Raw genomic sequence first — 16,170 nt, 5'->3', positions numbered from 1 at the left:
TTTTTTTGGATATAAGTTGATATCTAAGTTGGCATGAACTAGCTCCAATTTGTTCTTAAAAAGCCAAAAGAAGAAATCACATACCACTATCTAATCAAATAAAAATATTATTGAATATAAAATTTTTTAAATCCATAAATAATATAATTTAACTGCAATATAATTCAACTACAAGCAGGCTCTTTATTACTACATAAAATAATTGAAAACTACAGGAAAGAACAGAACTTTCCATACAAAGCTCTCCAGGTATAGATAGCATTCCTATTATTGTTCAGGACTGAGACACAGTCTTGGTGTTTAAGCCTAGTTTGAAAATAAAATTGTTTAGTTAAGCCTTCTGTTAATAAGCTTTTCTCATAGGATAAGGTGCAAATCTAGATAGTACATAAGCATTACTGTGTCTTGGGGAAATGGGATGTCTTCATGCTGTCTTACAGTACATGTTCACTCAAGTTTGGAAATGGCGGACCTGTTTATGTCCCTAAAAGTCTGTGTTACCTTTTGGCTCTCCTTTTTAGTCATAGTTAGTCCCTGCTGGTATTTTGCATACAATGTACATCCTTTTAAACCAATATAGAACAAGAGCTTACCTAATAATCTGCTCTCACTCCTTTCTCTCACTGTCTACATGTTACTCGAGGATTGAAGAGCTGCCAGTGGACATTATCACAAAGCAGCTTTACAGAAATCCAGATATGGATTAAGACCCCTAATCAGTAAACCTGAAGCAACATTAGCAGGAAAAATACCTACGATCATATGAAGGAATAAAAATGACTGTATGTCATCTGTATTTATTGCAAGTACTTTGTATTTTTGTATCTTGAATGTGCACGTGCACAAGTAAGTATCTAGATGTTCCTTTCTGCTCCTGCTTGTTAGGAAGAATGAAATAGAATTGTATGTCAGAAACCTACCTTCATCCATGCCATTAAGGATTTGATTGAGCTCCTCCTCTGTATATTCACACTGATGTTCTTTCCAGCTTTCTCCTGTCTCACTGCGCAGGATCACTAGTTCTCTCTCCTTTCCCCTCAGAGCAGCAAAATGTGGAATCTCCACAATCACTGGTCTGAAAAATAACACGAAAATGTGTTTAATCAAAAATACATTCTTCATAAGGGTAACTGGATGATTACGGATTACTGAAACACAAGTTACACACTTTTGTCAAACTAAAGATATAACACACGTAGCACAAATGCAGTTAGAACTGGAGCCGAATGTAGTACTCATTCCAGATGTTTTGGTGCTGACGTAAAAGCACACAGAACCATCTGAAGGCAGTCCAACAACAAAATAATTGTAGGTGAAAAAATGTGCAACTTTAATGCCATGGAGTGTAGCTATGTGTTTTTCACACAAAATGACTATAAGGATAACCATAGATATAAACGTCAGATGCCTCCTTAGCCTAAGTCACACCTTTAAAACAGCTCAATATTTAAGTCATATTAAATTTTCAGAAAAATGCCATGAATTATGAAGCTTGTTATATGAATATAACAAGCTGTTATGTGGGAATTACAGCCAGTGGGACTTTATGTTACAAGTTTAATTATTCATGAACAATTAATGAAAAATGTACAATTAATTCAAGAAATATTTTATGATAATAAGCTGAACATAATGTAAATTACAGTAGCCATGCATCTCTTCTCACTTGTTATGGCTAGCCAATTTGGCAGATGCACTGGCATATTAATGTAACCCGCAACAAAGGCTACTCAGCATCTACAGTTTCTATATCTATGGCAACAAAACAAACCATTACAGTGCCTGTTTTTAAAAGACTGCCATGCTTTGCGTGAACTTCTACTTTTCTGGAACAGGTTTAGACATAAATCATGATGCAAGGCCAAAAAAATGAAATGGAGAAAAACACCAATGTGAACTAAAAAAAAAACAACTCTATGAACAACAACAAACTATCACAGTCTACTATCAACACTCTCACACACACACATACTATCTTGTGAATGAGGGGAAAACATTTTAATAAAGGAAGGACAGAAAAAAAGGAATATGGGACCAGCATCCATGGATTGTTTCATATGTGTCACTCCTACCCCAGGAATTTGGTCCCTGGTGGCCCCAGCTGAAGGATGCGGCTAACCAAACTCTCACCCTCATTCAGAGGGGGAGGGGCAGTGGGGAGGTGGAGCTTACTGTCATCCAACAGCAGCGGAAGAAAAAGAGAGCACAAACAGTTTGGGGCTGAATTTGCCATCTTCAGTGACATTTTCTATGTAGGCCTCCCAAATTGTGGGTTAATTATAACCCCTTTCATAAAATTGCTTGAGTTTGGATTGTGTTGGTGTTTATTTAAAGCAGAATCATACATTTTTAATCCACAAGAAAATGACTCAGGGCCATATCCAGAGATATGCAGAGATATGTGTAGTGAGTTAGTTACTACATTTGTGTACTTATTTTATTTTTATTTTATTCTATTTTTATTTGATTTGTTTTTGGTTAATGGAAACTTGAAGGAAGAATCTTATTAAAATATGTCATCTTAAATCGAGAGAATAATAATGTTGAAGATTGAATTTTAAATAACATTAAAATCTTCTTACATCAAAATCTTGAACTCCACCTACATAAATGTACAATATTAATAGATACTTAACTTGAGGACTAAATTTTTCACAGCATGCATTGTTTTTATATTGAATTTTGGAACTCCACCTACTTCAATATACTGCATATAAAAAAGGCTATTTGGTCAGCTTATCCATTCAACAATGGGCATGTTTTCTTTTAAAGAAGTGGACAAAATCCTAAACTGCTTGCATTTCTGGCATTGTCTGTACAAATATTTGGCCATTTCTACAGCAGTTCCCTGCAGTATTTAAAGGTTTGCAGCCAAGTGATGCTTATGGACCCCAAAGCTATATTAAGAAATCTGCAGTAATCTTGTAATAATCAATTATTTCTCTGTCCTGATAAAAGTTCTTAAGATCTTATTAAAGCCCTATTCACAATATATTAGACTACTATTAGACAGGTCAGATATTGCTTTTATGATACATAATTACTATATACATATACTATATATATATAGTATATGTATATAGTAATATATATATATATATATATAGATATATATAATTACTATATACATATACTATAATTGACAGTAAACAGGGGAAAATTACAATCTGCTTTTCTAGGTTTATTTCTGGATTAATATCCTGAATTATTTCAGAGTAATCTAGACACAGAAGAAAACCCCCATGTACTGAAAGGTCCATGTGAATAAAATCTGGCACCCTCAGAGGTTCCAACGGTTAATTTTATTTGTCAGATCAGACCTCCTGAATATGGCCCTCAATCAGAATCCATAAAACAGATTTTACTGGCATTTAAGTCAACCACATTAAACATATCAAATCAATCATGGATTGTTTTTATTAGTGTGTGTGTGGGTGGGGGGAGGGTTGCTTTGCAGAATGGATAATCAAGCCTTAGAGCTTTCCTTATAGCAAGCTGTGAAGCAAACAAAAGTCTTGAGTGTTACGGCAAGGTGTCTGATTAAGCGCCGATAAGAAATTCAAGCTTTTTTAATGGAGGCAAAAGAGACATAAGTAATTTGGAATTTCTGCAAAAACAAGAAAAAGCCATTGTTTATAATGTTATGTAGTTAGACTGTACAGAGGTTCAGCACTTTCAGTAAACCATAAACTATTCCAAATCAATAAACTATTTTTATTTAGTGATGACATTTTCAGGTAATCATCAGCCTTTGGTTAGGTTTGTGTTATTCGAATTATTTTAGACAAATTTTACTGTAAAATCAGGAGAGCTTACCCAAGGAATTGAGCCCCAGAAGGTCCAACCTCAATAATTCTAGTAGCTAAACCATCTCCTTCAACCACTGGGGGCATGGTCGCTAAGCGATGTCGTTTCACTAGGCGACATGTTACTCGTGTTGGAGCACTGCACTTCCTGGGGGGGATGATGATGCGAAGGCCATTATGGCGGCACCCACGCATGGCACCACCTCGGGCATCCACCATAAAACTGACAAGAAAGCTGCAAATAAGGCAAAACTTTGATGTCAGCATAAATAATCTTCTTTAATATATCAGTGCAAACATTTGGCACCTAAATTGAAATTTCGTTATGTTGGGTTTTTTACATGCAAAGACACACCACAGAGGAAGCTACATGTGGTAGGGTAAACCTGTGTGCGCAGCATACAACAAAATACCACATTCAACAGTAGAAACAGTCTTCAGCATGCTTGAAATGTATGGAACTGGCACACTGTCAGGATTCACAAGGGCACAGCATTCTGATGAACAATTAGGGAAAGCAAGATAGTCATAGTGGGGTAGAGAAGGATAATGATGCAATGGTGTGAAAACATCTTGAAAAGAGAATGGTTTATAAAGTATTCAACAAATATACTGGAATTGCTACAGTATGTAGTATATTTCTATGTTGGGACTGATAATGCCCATAAGATTATTGTGAATATAAGTAACTTAACTGTAAACAATTAAAAAACGCATAAAACAGCAAGGATTGAATTTATTCATTAATGACCTAATAGAAAGTAGACATATGTGTTAGAGGGTTTCAGGTCAGGTTAATAAAATTCAATGCCATAAATGCGAGATGTTAACCTGCAATGCATTTGGCAGATTATAATGAATCATATCAGTGTTAGCACCTTAGGTAGAAACAGGTTACAGCAGACATTGTAAAAGTGTTTCTATGTCTGAATAGGATTAAATTTGGGTTTAAGAGGGTTGACAGACAAAACAGTGATTTCTGTATGGGTTGCAGAGTGCAAGAGATGAGGATGTCACAGGTCATATGTCAAAATGCAGCCAGTCACCTGCTGCTGTCATGTTCATGGCACGGAGAGGAATGGCTGGAGAGAGAACAAAATAACTATCAGAGAAGAGAGAGACACACACAGAGAGAGAGAGAGAGAGAGAGAGAGAGAGAGAGAGAGATGGAGAAGCAGAGAAAGAGCAAACAAAGGCAAAGTAACCCCAGCTATGATGAACACCTTAAAATATTTTTTAAGGAAAGCTTCACATCTGCACTTAGATGTTATGATATCGTCAATGGAGAGCTACTGGTAGTCAAGCAGAACACTCCTTTGTAGTCTACACTGACTCGTCCCAAGACAAGCCAAATGGACTTTCTACGAGTTTCAGCTTTAGCATTTCATGTTGTCTAGATTCCAAGAATGTCAAAGCAGACTCAATCGCACACGTACGTCTCACACGTAAAAAGCAGATCCAAAGCCCAATCAACACCATATTATCTAAGTCATGTTTCTTTGTAGTCAAAAGCTGATATCTCAACAGCCACATTGCCTGGGTCTTTTGATGATCACCCTGTTTCTGTCAAAAGTCTTTCAAACAAGATATATCTTCATCTTAATCTTTGTGATGCCACTGTAACCTGAGCTCATATCTCTATTGCAACTGGATTAGGATCAAGGTTCTTGTGGGAAGTCAATTTTCTTGTGTAGCCAGGTTTTTCTGGCCTTACTGTCTTACCCACGACATTCTAAAACAGCTCAACTTGTTTCAGGAAAATATTTTGTATCCCAGAGTACACTAATCCAGACAACAGACCACAATTGACATCTCAAACATGCAAGGATTGATGGAATAATTGGTTTGTGTCTGTTAGTTTAACCAAGCCAACACACTAAAAGGGCCAACCAAGGTTCAAATATTCTGAACCTTCTGGCTCACATTTTTCCATTACTTATTGGTCTACAAACCACCTTACTTTTTATGGAGCACCACACTCACAAATACACTAGCTGTTGAAGAATAATAAAAAAATGCACACTGCAAATCAATGGAACATTTATTAACAGACGCTGAGACAAACATTTAAACCTGGTGACTTTTCAAAAAAAAAAATTTATGGCCAAAAACACCGGCATATTCAGAGTATTTCATTAAATCAGTGATGTATACTATAATCTATAATCACTAAGTGTTCATGTTTCCCTTCACAAGCCTGTTAATCTTGGTCCACAATATGATGTTATACCACTGAAACTCTCCCTAATGCCTGAAATAACAAGAACACCAACATACACTGCAAGGCCTTTTCCTTGATTTCTGATGCCATTGAAGGGCAACTTCAGTACCTCAATTACTTACAGTTATACATCCCAAAGCAGCACTGCAGGTTTCTTGCCTATGGGGTCTAGACCACCTACACGCATAATACAGTTTCACTCACTCCTTTATATGGTACTGTTAATTTAATAGTAAGGCCCCAGGCCAACTAACAAAACTGGCTAATAATATTATTTAGCTACTATATCTGTCTACAAAGTCCTCTGTTATGAAGTTCAATCAATCAGTGAATAAGTCACAATCACGTTTTCCGACATTAAAGTATATGTGTTTATATGCCATACCCAGACTGAGCAGCACTGGAAGAGAGTGCAATATTGTCCAAGTTTTCTGTTTCCCAGTTCAGTCTAAATGGGTCCTTCTCATTAGCAAGAGATGACACCTGGACACAGTTAGGTGAAGATGGTATATGAACTCCATTTAACACTCAAAAAATCATAACGGAATTCTTTTCAAGAAAACACAGTAGTTGACGTCACAGAGCTTTAAATCACAGAGATTTCTGATCATTTTTAAGACTGAATGCTGTTAAGTATTTAAAGTGACAATATACAGATGTGCATTTAGAATAATGCCATGTTGAAAGGATTTGTAACTGTGTACCTGGTAACTGTGGATTGTATCATCCATCATCCCATCATGCTTTGGAGAGTAATAGCCATGACGATTAGACATGTAGGACCTGTCCATACTGAAATGACACAGAACAACCAATGAGCAAGAGATTCTAGCAAATAATAGCTAACAATGCCAAGCTTAAAATTTCAAAATTATTGCCCTCATACCTTTGGTACCGACTATGTGAGCATTAAAAGAATCCAAAGCATTAGAAGTTAGTAGAAATTGTTTGATATAAAATCTATGCTTGTGAGTCAACAAGCAGTGCTGTGTAGTCTAAAGCTGTTCTCAGTAAGAATACTAAAGATAGCACCTAAATGCGCATATGATCATATGAATATTATATATTATATTTATATTTATATACATATGAATATTTTTGTGATTGTTTTTTAATATTATTGATACATATTTCTATGATGCATGTGGTACCTTTCAGACCGGCTGCCTTCTAAACTGAACCTCAGATAATTCATGCCATCCAAGTATTGACCAGGCAGGGAATCATCTCCCAGCTCTCTCAGGTCCTCTGCTCTTAGATATTCTCCTCCATCACCCGTCATAGTGTCCTCACCTGCAACACAGACACAGACATGTGAAAAGCCATTACCTGAAGGTCCTTTAATGTCTAACGTAACTAAAATGCATACATGTTGAAGTGTAATCATTATAAATATCATGTTATACAATGCACAATACACACTCAGACACACAAACAAAAGATATGTGTGTTTAAATAGGGGTTAATACTTATAGAGTTTTTGCATCAAGAAACTCACTAAACTGAAAGCTCACATTTCTTCTTTTTTTCGGGCATTAAGAAGTGCACTACAGCTCAGTGCTTACACAATCAGTGCAAGATTGTGAAGATGAAATAAAGCAAGATTGCTCCTGTTGCCAGGTCTAACCAACAGGGATAGAATTTCTAGGACTGGCTAAAAGCAGCTGGGAATAATGACAGTAAATATCAAACATACTGAAGCCTGAGAGTGGACTTCTGCTGTCAAAAGCATAGTGGCTACCTACAGGGTAGAACAAAAATTTATATTTATACGAGAATAGTTGCTGTATAAATGTAGTGTAAGGCACCAAGTGAAGAGATACAGTAATGTCTAGAATAATGGCACTGCTTCAGTCTTATTCTGTGACTAAAAATGCCATAAACAATATCGACTTAACGTAAACAATTGACATGCCTGCAAATAGGATCTAAACTTCTGTGCGGCCACATTGCATAAATATATTGAATATGCGGAAGGTGAACATCAATTGCTAATATCTCATACAGAAATGTTACACAACACAACTACACTTAGCATTACGAGTTGACACTGTACGTTATTCAAATATCCTTAATCTTCTCTATTGATTGCAATTGAATACCCAGAGCTCCTTATGCTCCCTCAGGCTCATGTTTCCATTACTTACTGGACTACAAACTACCTCTTTTTGTATAGAACAATACACATTTAGACCTACTTGCTGTTGAAGAATAGTGAAACAGTTATTAACAGACACTGCTCTGAGACACCCAATTAAGAACCAGTTAACCTTTAAAAAAATAACTTGTGGTCCACATTACATCAGGATAATAACAGTAATTCAACAAATCAATGATGTATACTATAATCTATAATCACCAAGTTTCCCTTAACAAGCTTGCCACTCTCTTCACAATATTACACAATACAACAAAAACGTAACACTAGGAGCTGATACTGTACAATTGTTGTCATAAAGGAAGCTTGTAGTCTATCTCAATCAGATAACAATTATGCAATTTGTAACCTAATTTGGTGTCAGGCATAATCTAAATAAAAAAAAGAAAAAAATAAAGAAAGAAATTGAAAATTGAAATTTTGTATTTTTCAAACCACCCACTGTTCAAATAAACACTGTCATATTTTGTCACAGATATGTCAGATAGCTATGTTAGCTTGTAATATGTGGGTTTCAAATAAATCCACAATAAGTTGAAATCTGCAGTGTTGTGTCCGGTGAGAGTTAGTAAGTCTAAGTGAAAACCTTAAGCATTCTCCTTATCATTGCTGATTGAGCCTTGGAAAGTTTTTCCACATAGTCTATACTCCGCCACCACATTATCAGCACTTCATTGTTTCTATATTGAATTTTATATTTGGAGAGGTTTCTACATGAAATGCAATACAATAAAATAAAGAAATATAACCTACTGAAACTACCCTGCCTGATGTTCTAAGTCCAGACCTCAGTGTGCGCATAGCTAGTTATAGCCATGGCAACAGACACTATAATATTTCAATAAATGAAAATTTACATTTACATTTTACATTTATGACATTTAGCAGACCCTCTTATCCAGAGCAACATTTATCTCATTTACACAACTCAGCTGTTGGGGGGTTAAATGCATTGCTCAAGGGCCCAGCAGTGAGCAACAAAAAAGAAGTCCGAGGTAAAACTGTTGCTGTGTTACAAGTTAAAGGGGAGAAAGTGTCCAACTCCATGCAAAGCACACTTAATATACAGTATAATAATACAGGGTTTACACAACAAATTATTGTAAGTATTCAGTTAATTATTACATACACCTTTTAAACACAATTCTATGCAGCAACCAAGCACTAGTAGAACAGTGCCTTGTACCTTCATCAAAGGAGTCATCAGATATAGCACCATCAGCAGTCTGCTTGAATGCTACATGATGTGTCATATCAGTAAGAATGAGTAAAATCTATTTAGGTACATAGACCTGCAGATTAGATTTTAAAAGAAAAATAATTATTTGCTAAAATGAAATTTGCAGATTTTGAATCATACCTTCCTCATCAGACACATCAAGGACCTCAGTCATGGTCTCTGGCACATTCAGTTTGTGTTTCTCAGTCACCGTCTGTGACAAAACACAATCATCTCATTACCACAAGGCCACAAGCCACAATAAAAAATATCTGTAATACTTCATTTCATATTAGAGTTTCAATTAAACTCACGGTTGTCGTTGTAATGACCTCCTCTGTAACAACTTTTAATGTGTCCACCACTGAGATGTAACCCAGGCGACGAGCAATGGCAAGGGCTGTGTTTCCATTCTGAAAAAAAAAAAACATTTATGAATTAATGTGTGTGCATACAGTATATCTGTTAATGCATGTGGTCATGTATTTACCGCAGTGGTAGCATTGGGTTTGGCTCCATATTGCAGCAGAACGTTGATGATGTGTGTGTTACCCTGTTGAGCTGCTTGGTGAAGAGGTGTGTATCCATTCTGAACAAAGGAAACATACACGTCACCTTCAGAAGATAATGTTAATCATTGTTTCTTTATGTTGCTTAGGACTATTATACCTTTGTTTTGGCATTAACGCTGGCATTATTTTTCAGAAGGAAGTTGACCATCTTGGCATTTCCGTAGTGGCAGGCGACAATTAGTGGTGTGTAACCCAACTAGAAGAAAGATGATTTTTTTTTGCAAACATATCTGACCAAATAGACTCAAATAACCATATATGAAAGGATTGAACATAAAACCAGTATGAATTCTATGATGTATGATTAAAAAAAGAATGTAAAATGTTTTGTTTGTTTGAAATTTGAAAATTGAGTATTTGGTAGTTCTATCTATACATTTACATTTATTAATTTGGCAGCTACTTTTATCCAAAGTGGCTTACAATGGGAATAAATCATAAGACATGATAGAATTTAAACCAATGAGTCTTGCTTGAGGGCCAAGACGCTCTGTAATAGCCATTTGAACTTACAACTTGTCACTTGGTCTCTAGTGTTTTTATGATTTTAAAATATGGACCTTTGCTTTGTTCCTGCAATGTGTGAGTCTGAATCATATATACTGTATAATATTATGTTTTCTATGAGCATGCTTTGTATCAGGGCTTTTAACTTAAATGCACTGCAGTGATTCTCATACTTTAGTTTGCTGGTCGAGGCTGGCATTGTTTTTAACTAAGATTTCAGCAACACTGACTTTGTCTTCCTGGGCAGCCAGATGAAGAGCTGTAAGGCCACTCTGTGGAGAAAGTAAACAAGTGACAATCTGATCAATAAGAAAGAAACTAGTACTGAACTTATACGGTATGCAAGCAAATACTATACTCTAATATAGTTACTAATATAGTTCATTAGCTTTCTGAATTATTATACAATTTTTAATACAACTTTCATACAACACAATAATTACAGAGCAATTATTTAAAATGCAACAAATATTTAGTATACAAAAGAATTAGTATAAACATGTTGCACAAATTACTCTTGAGGAGGGTCTCATTCAAAATCCTCAATCCACAAATAATGACAAATTTAACTGAATTAACTGTAATTTAAAATGTTAATACCTTTAATTAAATCTCACTTATTTTTGACAATCTTTTTGAGCCTGTCTCATGGCCATATTAATGACTATTGTGATTAGCCATCAACATCAACAGCATCTGTTCAGGTTGCACTGACAAACCTGTATTTCTCATAGTTCATTACTTGATTTGTTTTCTCTTTTAGAAATGTTCAATGCTAATTAATCCAGAGCTGTTTATATTCAAATTCTGTTTAGTAATTAAATATTCCTGTTAAGTTATTTTCTGCTTTAATTTACACTAAAAACCATGTGTATGTATAACTATAATTAATAAAACATAAATATAAATAACTGAACTCAGGTATCTGGGCATAAAAATTGGACCAAACCACTTGGTCTTGATTAGGAATTTTAGCAATTAATCACATATTGATGAAGAATTTACTGTTTTATGTAAGTGTTCATTATTTGGCTCCTTTATTATCAATGAATCAATATTAATTATGTCGTTACCATCAGGTTTATTACCAGTATAACAGTATTAACACTAATAATAATATTAATTGGTTTGTTAAGAAAGGAGTAAAACAATTCAGGACTTCCTTTTATGTGAAAATAATCAGCAATGGGTTTGGTTGGATGAGCACCAGTGCTTTATTCCACTTATAAACTTGCAAATGAAGGTTGTAATTCTTCTGTCATAGTTTTGAACACAAACATTTTACAGTCTGTAGTGTTCTGGAATGTCTGTGAGACAAGTTCTAGTACTAGTCTCTCTCTTGAAGTGAATAATCTCCCCAAAAATGAGCATGTTATATTACAGAGAAACTAAAAAATACAAAGTTCTTTGTCCTTTATACTTTCCTGTGATGAAAAAAATGCCTAACACTCCTTTCTAATGTGTTAATTAAATGTTCACTAACAAGAACAAGACCGTATTAATAAACAGATGTTTTACTTTACTTAAATAACACAATATATATTATAAGGCTTATATTATGTGAAGTGGCTGAAATACAAGTCCCTGTCTCTATAGATATATATTGTAATGGAATAAGTGTATGCACAAAATAGAAATCTGTGATTTGTAAGAAAGAAAGAAATAAAAAAAAATCAGCACCTACTGACCAATCAGATTTGACATTTCAAGAGCTTTGTAGTATAAAAGGAGCATGTAATTCAACTTAATAAATTCCCAGTTGGAATTTTCAACAAACCCAAAATTAAACATTCTATACTGTGATTTCGATTAGTTATTTTTCCATATCCTGTCTGTACTTAAATCAAGTCACCTTAGTGGGCACATTGATTTGGGCCCCTTTCTCCAGCAGCAGAGCTACCATGTCACTGTGGCCCTCCTGAGAGGCCAGGTGAAGTGGCGTCACCCCCTGCTTGGTCAGAATGTTGGTTTCTGCCCCATACTGCAGTAAAGTAGTGCCAATCTCCATCTGGTTCTTCTTTGCAGCTATGTGGAGAGGAGTATATCCGTTCTGCAGAGGCGGAGAACATAGAGATGGTATTAGAGACAGAACCTTAAGAAAGTTCTTGATGAGTGAGCCCCAGAGATAGAGATTTGCAGAAAGCAAACCACCATCTAACGTTAAGCAAAAAGCCCATGATGGCGCACTCTCTCACCTTGGCTGTGGCGTGGGGGGAAGCCCCTTTATCCAAAAGCAGCAGTGCCACCTTCTGGTTATCATAATGTGCAGCGACATGGAGAGGCGTGAGACCGTTCTATAAGAATGAGGGTCAGTGCATAGGGATTAGAAGGAGCTGTTAGAAGTGCAAAATCATTAAAACACATACTTACAAATGCGTATATAAGAGCTGTGTTACTAGAGAGTGTTAATGTGTTAATCGTATAAAAATGTTATTGTTTAGATCAAAGTGCAAGCTGGGCAGGAGCTATTATCTGGTTTCTTATTAAAGAAAAAAAACAGAAATATTCAATTTATTATTTGATAAAAGATTGTATTACCACCAAATGAAATGAATTATTAATAATTAGGCTCTACTGAATATGGACAAGAACACTGTAATGTAAATTATATAGCAAGTCTCTGTTTGTTTGTAACATTCAGTCAAAATTTAAATCAAAAGTGATTGATTCAAATATTCTTGTGCAATTTTAAATCCCAAGCTGATACTTTGCTAGCTATAAAATAAAAGTCTATCACTTTGGAAATGTACTTTTTAGTCTCATATAGAAGGTAGCATGAGAATGTTGTTCTTACTTTCCCAGATGCATCTGGAGGGGCTCGACGCTGCAGCAGGAGCTTTGCCACATCAAGGCTTCCATACTTAGATGCAACATGTAAGGGAGTAAACCCTTTCTGAAAGTGGTAAAAAAAAAAAGACACAACAAAACTTATTTCTTTGACTGAATTATTTGTTCATGGGAACTACAGACATTTTTTTCTTTGCATGCTACTTATGGTTTTCTAATTTTGGTCCTATAGAGGCTTAAGGCTGTAAACTAAGGGTGATTTAAGCAGGTGCTAATCTATTTACTATTTGTTCAATTAACACCTATATTGAGTTTTAATTTGCTTTGTAGACCTCATGAATATCATTTATATAAGCTATGCGCCATAAAAAAAAACATGCTGATGCAATGTGATGCAGTCATGTTTCTTTCACCACAATAAAAATACAAGTTCTCAGTTATGCACGGCAGGGGGTGCTAGTTAGTCAGTAACTTATCTCAGAAAAAGGTGTGTCCATGAAGTCACATGATCATCATGTTTAGTCCAGCTCTGACAGAAAGAAGACCTTCTCAATAACCCTGCCATTCCAATCACTAGAGTTTAAATACTAATGAGGAATGAACATGAAAAGATTCTTTTTTTTTTATTCTACAATTCTACATTCATACGATTCTACAATTATTTATATTGTGTACCTGGGTTGTGATAATTAATGTGTGTGGTTAATATAAATCAGCTGACAATGTCTGTGCCTTGTATGCATTGTATGTTTATACCTGACTAGTACCTGTCACTAAAGTGTGAGAAAACAATCAACAACAAAGAAGCAGAATCCTTGGGTTTTATATCTCTCGTGTTCAGTGTATTATATCTCTTATAACACAGCAAATATACAAATATTATTTTTAATTTATATTATTTTCATTTTTAAATCTTATTTTAAATCAACTATAAAAGTCCTTCCATCTCCAGTCTCTCTCTCTCTCTCTCTCTCTCTCTCTCTCTCTCTCTCTCTCTCTCTACCTTACTTTCTTTACATTTATAATAATAAATTTACTGACAAAAATCACTCACACTGGAGACTCCATCCATAGATTTAACAATATTACAAAGAGCCCATATGAATGAGCTGTTACTATAGAAATTATAGTGTATTAAAATCTACACATTAATATGAAGCTTTTATTTGAATTACAGCTGCACTACTGTCAGAGCTGCAATTATTTTACATAAATTAGCAACATCTCCTGACAGGAGACTGATTTATTTATTTTTTTCATGTACTAATGTGTAATAAAAAATCTAATTGCAGCTAAATGGTCTCTAGGATATTGGGTTCATTCTTATGTGTTTAAAACAGGATGCAAGGATAGAAAGGATAAATTCTAGGCTTGAGTTACACACTGCTCATCTCTCACCTTAGTTGGAAGGGAATGAGAAGCTCCAGCCTCAAGCAGTACTGATGCTACGTCCAGCTGCCCCTCACGAGCAGAGATGTGCAGAGGTGTGTAGCCATTGGTTGTAGAGGCATCTGGATGTGCCATATGCTGCAGGAGCAGCTGTACAATCTCTGTTTTCCCCAACCGCGAGGCAATGTGTAGAGGAGTCTGGTCCTCCTATTAGAGTGGAGAAGATGCGATGGTGAGTTCAATGACACATAAAAGCCAATACATTAATATAGATAAGAAAATTCAAAGTAGTAAAAATGTGCAATGTTTAGAAGGATCTGGCATTCTTTATTAGTTTATAAACCTGGGAAACTGTATACACATTAGGTCAGATACCAGCTCTTATATGCAACTTTTGTGATATGTATGTGTGTGTGTGTGTGTGTGTATGTGTGTGTGTGTGTGTGTGTGTGTGTGTATGTTTGTGTATCTTACTCTGGCTCTTGCATCTACCATTGCGCCATTTCTTAGTAGGCATCGCACAACCTCCACCTGGCCAGCTCGAGCAGCCATATGCAGTGCTGTCTCTCCACGCTGGAATAAAAAAAAAGCATTTGTTAATTACAGACACACACACATACACACACACACATTAACAGTACTCACTATGTTGCTGACATCAGGAGAAGCTCCATTTTGAAGCAGCAGGAGAACAATGCTGAGGTGGCCCATAAAAGCTGCCACATGTATAGGGGTGAGGCCAGACTGGGTAAAGAAAGCAAAAGGTAGCATAAAGGAAAGGTCGCATGAATACAAATTCTCCTAAATTATTGCCACCCTTTATATTTAAAAAAAAATGAAGAAATCATGTTTTTCAGTCAAATAAGAGAAACTACTTCAACTACTTCCAAACTCTCAGTAGAGCTACATTTCTAAACAATGGTTTTGCTTTTCAAACTTTGTGCAAAAATGATTAATATGCCTATGGAATATTTAAATAAAATAAAACAATTGGAAACATATTTTCATTTGTTCTCAGTCACCAGTGACCTTCAGCCATGTTTCTTCCATGTTTCGGTATAATTTTACAATTATTTTATAATTTTTTACAAACATGTAAAATTCCTTTGTCATTCTTTACAGTGGGAAAAAACTTTCAAATTGAACAGAAACAGATAATTGTTGAACTGCACATAATGACTATTGACAATAGATATTAAAACCAATATGCCACACAATGCCATTAAGCATAATTAGGACCAAACAAAAATATCCACATGTCTGAAACAATGAATGACGTCCTTTGTTCTTTCAAATGAAACCTTTACATGCCACATTCCTTTTGAAATTTCATAAAATTCACTACAGACCAAAATATTGACACCAGACCATAGATCGAGCTTTCAGCAATATGATGAGCAAAACCTACTTCTCAATCAATACAGAAATGATTGACACACACTAAATGTACTGTTTTTAAATTACTTTCTCAATTTTCTGATGGGTGCCAATAATTCTGCTGGGCATTGTAT

General features: G+C 35.3%; 1 protein-coding gene across 19 annotated transcripts in view; it reads right to left on the bottom strand.

Annotated features, from left to right (window-relative positions):
• Positions 1–16,170, bottom strand: part of ank2b (ankyrin 2b, neuronal) — a 130,614-nt gene that overhangs the window by 34,632 nt on the left and 79,812 nt on the right. For 9 of the 19 annotated variants that reach the window (XM_060874219.1, XM_060874220.1, XM_060874213.1 and 6 more), the window contains exons 12-30: positions 15,305–15,403; positions 15,134–15,232; positions 14,669–14,866; positions 13,278–13,376; positions 12,679–12,777; positions 12,336–12,533; positions 10,657–10,755; positions 10,074–10,172; positions 9,895–9,993; positions 9,719–9,817; positions 9,546–9,618; positions 9,372–9,422; positions 7,179–7,320; positions 6,732–6,819; positions 6,413–6,510; positions 4,853–4,888; positions 3,817–4,041; positions 2,073–2,171; positions 921–1,075 (exon numbers count right to left, since the gene is read on the bottom strand). In XM_060874219.1, the coding sequence (XP_060730202.1) occupies positions 921–1,075; positions 2,073–2,171; positions 3,817–4,041; positions 4,853–4,888; positions 6,413–6,510; positions 6,732–6,819; positions 7,179–7,320; positions 9,372–9,422; positions 9,546–9,618; positions 9,719–9,817; positions 9,895–9,993; positions 10,074–10,172; positions 10,657–10,755; positions 12,336–12,533; positions 12,679–12,777; positions 13,278–13,376; positions 14,669–14,866; positions 15,134–15,232; positions 15,305–15,403 (2,155 nt within the window). The remainder of the gene's footprint in view (positions 1–920; positions 1,076–2,072; positions 2,172–3,816; positions 4,042–4,852; positions 4,889–6,412; positions 6,511–6,731; positions 6,820–7,178; positions 7,321–9,371; positions 9,423–9,545; positions 9,619–9,718; positions 9,818–9,894; positions 9,994–10,073; positions 10,173–10,656; positions 10,756–12,335; positions 12,534–12,678; positions 12,778–13,277; positions 13,377–14,668; positions 14,867–15,133; positions 15,233–15,304; positions 15,404–16,170) is intronic. The other 10 variants (XM_060874232.1, XM_060874229.1, XM_060874216.1 and 7 more) reach the window with 9 other exon arrangements.

Source organism: Tachysurus vachellii, chromosome 7, assembly GCF_030014155.1.
Source record: "Tachysurus vachellii isolate PV-2020 chromosome 7, HZAU_Pvac_v1, whole genome shotgun sequence".
NCBI classification, from domain to species: Eukaryota; Metazoa; Chordata; class Actinopteri; order Siluriformes; family Bagridae; genus Tachysurus; species Tachysurus vachellii.
Note: the sequence above shows the minus strand (reverse complement) of the source record. Positions and strands in the feature narration are given on the sequence as shown.